Here is an 8,444-nt window from a genome sequence, read left to right on the forward strand (position 1 = left end):
AAAAATAATTAATAGTTATTTTTAATGTTAATTTCACTGCATTTTTTCCATGTACACCGAAACCAACAATGGGCACACTTAAATATTAGGCTACGTGTAGTAAATGTTGTTAGTCAGTGTCTAGACTGATGCATCATAACCCATCATCACTTTTGGGTAACATCATATGACACACATGCACTGGAAAGTACGCAAGAATTTAGGCTGCCTCCAATGAATTGGCATTTATTTTACAGCTGTGATTTGAACATTTTTAAGCAGGTGAAGAGAGGGCGACATCTGCTGGTAAGTCTGATCAATTCTTCAGTTTAAATCAGTAAATTAGGATTTACAGTAGCAAACCAAATTAACAATGGCACAGACAGCCAATTTCAAATTACAGTTCTACATTTTAACCTTAATTAAATCATTTTAGTTCCCATTACATGTTTTTTTAAACTCTGATTTGGACTCAAAAGTCAAACTTTGCTGAATAATTATTATAGCTATATTATGTTTTGTAAATGGTATTTCTGAGCATTCAAAATATCCGGTTTATTTTAACCAAATTTTTCTTGCATATATACTGTTATATATGTTAAGGAACCATTACATTTTGCATGTTTCCAAACATTAGGGATAAAGTACTGTTCCCTTAATGTTCAATAGCAAAAAGAAACAACATTATTTATTTGGTAACATTTTGAGAACATTATTAATATAAACATAAAGTCAACAAAAAAAAGACTCTTAATTGAAGTTCAATTACTGTAATGTTTATTCATAACATTGAGAGAACATTCTGTAAATGTTCCTGTAAGCATAGGTTCTAATGACGGTATTGTTACAAACAGCAATTCATTTAATGTAGAACTAAATATAGTCCAATGAATTCAGTATCCAAAACTTCATATTGAGCATCATATTGCAATATGATGATAAAAAATAACTGTTTATAAATCATTGCTAAGAATTCCATTTAGAGACAAGGACTGAGCTCATTAAAATCTATTTTCAAAATAATCTATTTTTCTAATATTGGAATTAAACATTGATCATTCAACACTATGTGCTTCCAAATATATAAATATAACAGTCTGCAAAGCTAAAAGTACCGGCTGTAAAGGAATGTAATTACGTTTTTATGGATATCAAAATTATCCATCTGTTTGTGCATATAGGATTATGAGAGGAATGAATAGCTGTATCATTAGCATTAATTCTTCAACTGATGGATTTGAGTCTCGTCCAGGGGTTTGTGCCTCTGACCTCTAATGGAGCATCATTGTAGAAGATGTGGTTGCACAAATCTTCCAGCGGCGGCTCTGGATCAGTGGTGGCAAACTGTGCTGCTTCTTCCACTTCCTTACGGATATCTGCATCAATGTCCTGTCATGATTAAAACAACATAATATGGGGATAAGTACAGCAGGTGTTGAACCTCCAGTACTCTTTACTTAGCGGTCACACTTATGATCCTCAAATTGTACCCCCAAAATTAGAAAGATATCTCCCGTTACTTTCTTATGGTGTTTATTAGTTATTTTTACATAAAAAAGAGAAAAAATTATATTATATTACCTAAATATTCAAGTTACAATTAATGCACATGTATTTACTGTATTTTATCCTTAAATATGTATTTTTATTTCTATAGAAATAAAAGAATATATCAAAAATTATAAAATAATACACAAGTTAGATTGTTCTCTGGTTGCATAAATAAGGAACATAATATGAAAAAATAGCCTTATATATACATTAAAGGCTGCATATTTCTTAGTTGCTTAAAGTATATATCTTTAGACACAAGTTTAAAATGTTTTATTTTTCTGTTACTGATTTAAAGCATGATTAATTTCAATATAAAATGTAATAATTTAATTAATTTCAGTGAATAGCCTGCAGTGTTCCAGTTGCAAGTTTTTTAGCATTGAGTAAAGTAAAAATAAAGTAAAAATGAAGCAATGTGAAAATAAAATTCATTCTAAAATAGCCGATGGCCACCAGACTCTTTTGATGAAATGTGTAAAATGCAGAAAATGATGTATCCAGTACCTTGATCTCCTCCAAACTGGCCATGTTGCTGCTAATCATGCGGTCTTTGAGCGTTGTGATGGGATCACTCTTACTGCGAACTTCCTGGATCTCCTCACGTGTGCGATAACTAATACAAGAAAAGCACTGATTAAAGGTACATTAAATAGTAAGCTCAGTGAAATAATTTGCTCACTACCTAAAACTAAACATATAATGTTGGAGTCAATTAGTTGAGGTTTGGGTTTTAAAAGAGGGCCTGCAGCGGGGTGGGGAAAGGCTGATGGTCAACCTCACCTGACCCCAGGATCGCTCATGCTGTGGCCATGATAACGATATGTCTGCAACTCCATTAATATGGGACCCTAAAGAGCACAGGCCAAACATTTGCCCACCGGTCACCAACCAGATCGCACAAAAACGAATGTTTGGTTAGAAAACTATAGTCTGTGTCTAAATCTATAGCCCCTACTTGACTTGTTAAGCATGTCAATTATGACTTTTTTTTTTACCTTTCCAGATCTGCAATAATCTGCTGCAAACTTGGTTGCTTCTCTGACACCAAGAACATCCATACCATCAACCTGGCGAAAATATAAAGAAAAGGTTTGATTTACTTCACCAGTCAATGATTAAATTAATAAAAAAAATTGAATTAATAAAAAAAACTAAAACAGTCAAAATATTACAATTTGAAATATAATTTCAATTGACTTGTTGGCTGAGCTGAATTTTCAGCATTATTACTTCTTACACCTTCTTCAATGCCATATGATCTTTCAGAAATCAGGTCTTAGCTACTATTGGTTTTCAGTTTAACAATTTTTTCTTAATCACGTTGTTAGCAAGAAATTAAAATTGTTAAAAGTTTTTGCTGCTTAATTTTTTTGATGAAACATTTATGACACTTTTTTCAAAGAAATCTTGAAAATAAATACCTTTTGATAATTATTTACTGTCATTTTTGATACATTTAACTAAAACTGAATTAGTTTCAGAATGTTTTTTTTAAATATCAACTTTCTATTTACCTGCATACTTACCTGCAACTGTTTTCAACATTCATATTAATAATAGAAGTTTATTGAGCACCAGATTAGAATTACAATGATTTCTGAAGGATCATTTTAATCAAAATTCAGATTAAAATCACAGCAAAAACACATTATATAATATATTAGAGTAGAAAATGTATTTAAATTGTAATAATGCTTCACAATATTTTTGTTTGACTATATTTCAACTTAAAAATCTTTAGGGGAGTGTAGTTGTTTATATGTGTTTGCATGCACTGGTTAATAAAAATAGAGTTGTGATGCAGCAACAACAACAAACACACACACACACAAAAAAATTCTGAGGAAATCACCCTCAATCCAGGAATGAAGTCTCCTCTTTTGTAGTAGTCTGTGCTGGCAGAGGCTCGTTCCACTGATGTCCCCATGCCATATTTATTATTCTCACAAATGAAAATGCAGGGGAGTTTCCACAAAGCTGCCATGTTAAACGACTCGAAGATCTGACCCTGATAAGCAGATGAATCAGATAAGATGTTATTTTACAACAGTAGATCGCATGCAAACCTGTGAGTGCATGGTGAAAATGTTGCTTTCACCTGATTGGCAGCTCCATCTCCGTACAGAGTGACACAAATCTCATTCTTCCCCTGATACTGACATGCCAGCGCCACACCTGCCCCGAGAGGAACCTTCAAAACAGACTCATTACATTGCAATAAGCTTTGATCATGTTTTTGTGTTTGTTTAATTAGCTCTAATTTGTGTATCTCACCTGGGCACCAACAATACCATTACCGCCATAGAAATTCTTGGCATACATGTGCATAGAGCCGCCCTTGCCTTTAGCAACACCACCCCTTCTGCCTGAAATAGACACAGTTACATGTTTACACATTTTCTTTTTTGCTTACATAAGACATTTTCTCTCAGCTGTAAATTATGAAAACCTTACATTTAAAAATCAATGACAAGGCACTAAGTATACATTTGAGGACAGATCAATAAATGTAATATTTTTAATGTAAGTTCTTTTACTAATCAATGCTGCATTTATTTGAGCAAAAATGCAGTACATATGAAAACTTCATGCTTTAACATATTTTAATGGTTATTTGTGACAGCTGTAATTTTTTGGAAAGCCATTACGTCAGTGTCATCTGATCCTGTGAAAACAGAAATATGCTGATTTCGTGTTCAAGAAATTTTCCTGGAAACTGTGATAATTTTAGATTTTGAAATGAATAGAACGTTTATCCTCTACGTACAGTTGAAGTCAGAATTATTTGCCCCTATTTATTTTTTCCCCCCAATTTCTGTTTAACGGAGAGAAGATTTTTTTTCAACACATTTCTAAACATAATAGTTTTAATAACTCATCTCTAATAACTGATTTATTTTATCTTTGCCATGATGACAGTAAATAATATTTGACTAGATATTTTTCAAGACACTTCTATACAGCTTAAAGTGACATTTAAAGGCTTAACTAGGTTAATTAGGTTAACTAGGCAGGTTAGGGTAATTAGGCAAGTTATTGTATAACAATGGTTTGTATCGCACAGCTATCAGCCAATCAGATTTGAGAACCAGACAGAACTGTTGTATATATATATATATATATATATATATATATATATATATATATATATATATATATATATATATATATATATATATAACAATAATGTTATATATATATTATATATAACATTTTTTATACATAAAATATCATTTTTGTATTGTGTACTTCCTTGCCATTATTACACAAAACCTTTCTTTCATCTCATCGCTTTCAGTTCAGATAAATTATGTAAAATATGGCATCATGGTGCTGACATGTGATGTAGGAAACTCATCTGTAAGATAAACTGTACAATTGTTCTTTTAATGGTGCTGAATGGCTGAAGTGTCCACCTGTGAGCTCTGCCATGATCTCCTTCACAGACACTCCTCTGGTGTAGGTGTAACCATGAGCCCTGTATGCTGTGATCAGGTGATCTGTGGGCTTGATACCAGCCTCAATGCCAACAGCACAAGCCTCCTGAGAAAAAGAAACAAAGAAAGAGAGAGAGAGAGAGAGAGAGAGAGAGAGAGAGAGAGAGAGAGAGAGAACCAATCATTTGAGAGTGAATGTTTACAGTATGTGTGTGAACACCAGTTACCCACATCTAGTGCACTTTACACATATGAGTAGCTTTTGTTTTGTTCTTCCATCAAATATTAAATATGAAAACTTGAATATGAAACTTATTATAATTAACATAATACTTACAGCAATCCACTTGAAACGAGTTTTTCCAACAACAAATTTACTGTAAGAAATATACGATTGATCTTGAAAATGATCTGGTGGAAACAAACATGAACTCAAAAGAGCCACAGATATGCATGTGGTATTAATGTAGGGCCGCACAATATTGGTAAAACGGACATTTTGGGATCATTTAATTTTCTGAAATACATATTACGATAATTTCACAAGATGGCTTGACATAGTGGCTCACACATAAGGTTGCTGGTTCGAGTCCCAGCTTGGTCAGTTGCCATTTCTGTGTGGAGTTTGCATGTTCTCCCCGTATTTGCGTGAGCTTCCTCTGGGTGCTCCGGTTTCCCCCATGGTCCAAAGACATGCGGTACAGGTGAATTGAATAAAACTAAATTGGCCGTAGTGTATGTGTGTGAATGTAAGAGTGTATGGGTGTTTTCCAGTACTAGGTTGCAGCTGAAAGGGCATCCGCTGTATAAAACATATGCTGGATAAGTTGGCGGTTCATTCCGCTTTGGCGACCCCTGATGAATAAAGGGACTAAGCCGAAGAAAATGAATAAATGAACCTTGTAAAATAACAATGTACCATAATATACAACACCAACCCAAAGAATATGTCACTTTAAACTATTTAATATGTGAATAAAAGTCACTTTTTCCAACTTTCTAAGGTTATTGTAATATAATCTTATATGCAATTTTATAACATTCATTTATTCATTTATTTTCTTGTCGGCTCAGTCCCTTAATTAATCCGGGGTTGCCACAAGGGAATGAACCGCCAACTTATCGAGCAAGTTTTTATGCAGTGGATGCCCTTCCAGCCGCAACCCATCTCTGGGAAAAATATTGTAACAAATATTTTGTAATAGTAACTTTCCCCAGCACTGTGTGTAGCTAACCTTATTGTAATTTTTTTTGTCCCAGTTAGTCTGAATAGAAGTTGCTCAAACAGAAAGTGCCACCTATAACTGGTTGCAGAAAAAAAACATTTTTTCACCTGGCCATCATACAGGTGACAGAATCCTCGTATGATCTTCTGCTTGTAAAGCTGATCTGCCTTCAGCTCCATGCGTCTCATGGTCTGCATCATGCGATAGTACTTGAGTCCATCCTCTCTGGTGAGCACCGTCTGCACCGATGGGCCTTCGTCCAAACGATGAAGGTCACACCTCTGAATTCAAATTCATCTTTATTTCTACAGCACTTTTTACAATGTAGATTGTGTCAAAGCAGTTTAACTCAGATCTAGTAAAGTTGAAGCTCCTCTAGTAAATTGAAACTGCTGCAGTCCAGTTTTCACAATTGAAGTTTAGTTTAGCTCAGCTTTTTCTCAAATGCAAAAAAATAAAATAAAATCATGCACTGATCTATATAGAATGAATCTATATTATAGACCGGTGGTTTGATATAACATGCCAACTTTACCTTTATGTCAAAGTTAGCCTGAGGTGTGAAGTCGGCAAATGAACGTGATGATACCACCACTCTGGAGCCCTGGAGAAGAACAGAGCAGTAAAAACTATGCAAAAGCATTCAAAAACAAATCAGCTTTTAAAAAGTTAAAGTCATTTTTCATATACATTTGCAAGTTTGTATAATATCTGGAAAAAATGCAATAAAAATATTGAAAATAAAATGTTAAAGTCAGTGCGAATCAGGAGTTGCTGAGACTTTTATTTCAGTATGTTAATGTACTTCCAACTGAAATGGAATAGGGAACTTGTTGCACAACATTCCAGACTTCGATTGAACGTTACCAAAACATTTTTTTTTTCAGTTTATCACACTAGAGTTTGAGCATGTGAAATTCTGTTGTACGGCTCAGCGAAAAGGGGCGGGATTAAACAAGATGATTAGACATTTTAAAAAATAAGCGATTGGTTGATGTTTTTATTTCTGTCCAGAGAGGTCATGTTTTGATCCTCGATAGGTCTCACGTAGTCAAGTGATGCGATTTTGCAGGTCAAAGTTCACCAAGCTTGAACTTTGCAACACAGCGAACTGCAAAACTTGTCGCACGAGCTTGGGTTTCCAGTGTGACACATTCGCGTGCGTATGAATGGAAGTGTATGGAGAGAAAAGTGCAGTGTGACCGCAGCTTCAGTTAACTTACATGGGATAATTGTTTAACTAAATAGTAACAATGTGTGCTAAAAAAAATTTACACTTTACATTTTGGTTTTACACACACTTTAAAAATCTTTCTTGCATCGGCAATGAAGAGTAGCACAAATGCACATAAAAAAAGATAAAACGTTTAGCGTTAGTAAAATTTGAATATCTTTTTATAAGAAATTTAAAATAAACTACAATAAAATATTAAAAACAACTGCTTTCAACATTGATCACACTGAGAAATGTTTATTGACTGATTTATGATTTGTTTAATGATTTACGATGGATTATGTGACATTGAAACCTGGAATACTGCTGCTGAAAAAACAGCTATTTTAAATGGAAATAATATTTAATTAACAATATATTTTACTGTATTTTTGAATCCTTTATCAAATAAATAGGCCTATCACATTAATCAATATACTGGCATATCGCACAACACATAGACAAAACCTCAATTATTTTTGGTGAAGCAATATATATCATCCATATATAAACACCAATTCTGGTATCATTTTATCTGAGTGCACATCCTCTTGATCTCTATTGTAGGTGTCACTGTCAGTATCAACTCAGACTCATTTTGAAAGGCTACCACAACATACATTTCTAGAGAGTGCCAAATAAGTCCCAGGAGCTATGTTTTTTTTTGCAGTTTTTGTTTTCGCGAATCCACCAGAGGCCGCTGTGTATGCTTTTTGAGATCTCAAATTTCTTTTGCCAGTGCCATTCGCTCCAGCTGTTCTGGCGTAAATCCACTAGAGGCTGCTGTCCACTGACTGAATGACTGACTGACTGATCGACTGACCAACCCTCCTTGGGGCATATCCCCTATTTTCACATTCCAACGTTGACAGGTATGGTCAAATCCTCTTACTTAACATTTGTTAACATTTATTATTATCATCTATACAATGAGTGGCTAAAATGACAATAATATTGTTTATCGCAATATATTTTGGTGCAAAATATCATACAACATAAACTAGTTATTGTGACAGGCCTACAAATAAATACTGA

The 8,444-nt window shown here is 33.8% G+C and overlaps 1 protein-coding gene across 4 annotated transcripts in view; it reads right to left on the reverse strand.

Annotated features, from left to right (window-relative positions):
• Window positions 1-733: 733 nt before the first annotated feature.
• Window positions 734-8,444, reverse strand: part of pdha1b (pyruvate dehydrogenase E1 subunit alpha 1b) — an 8,853-nt gene continuing 1,142 nt past the window's right edge. For 2 of the 4 annotated variants that reach the window (XM_005162686.6, NM_001002399.1), the window contains 10 exon segments: window positions 6,732-6,800; window positions 6,304-6,477; window positions 4,950-5,076; window positions 3,808-3,899; window positions 3,632-3,724; window positions 3,386-3,541; window positions 2,529-2,600; window positions 2,314-2,381; window positions 2,038-2,146; window positions 734-1,368 (listed from right to left, as the gene is read on the reverse strand). In XM_005162686.6, the coding sequence (XP_005162743.1) occupies window positions 1,204-1,368; window positions 2,038-2,146; window positions 2,314-2,381; window positions 2,529-2,600; window positions 3,386-3,541; window positions 3,632-3,724; window positions 3,808-3,899; window positions 4,950-5,076; window positions 6,304-6,477; window positions 6,732-6,800 (1,125 nt within the window). In that variant the 3' untranslated portion in view covers window positions 734-1,203. 4 annotated transcript variants of the gene reach the window in all.

Source organism: Danio rerio, chromosome 24 (assembly GCF_049306965.1).
Source record: "Danio rerio strain Tuebingen ecotype United States chromosome 24, GRCz12tu, whole genome shotgun sequence".
Classification (NCBI taxonomy): Eukaryota; Metazoa; Chordata; class Actinopteri; order Cypriniformes; family Danionidae; genus Danio; species Danio rerio.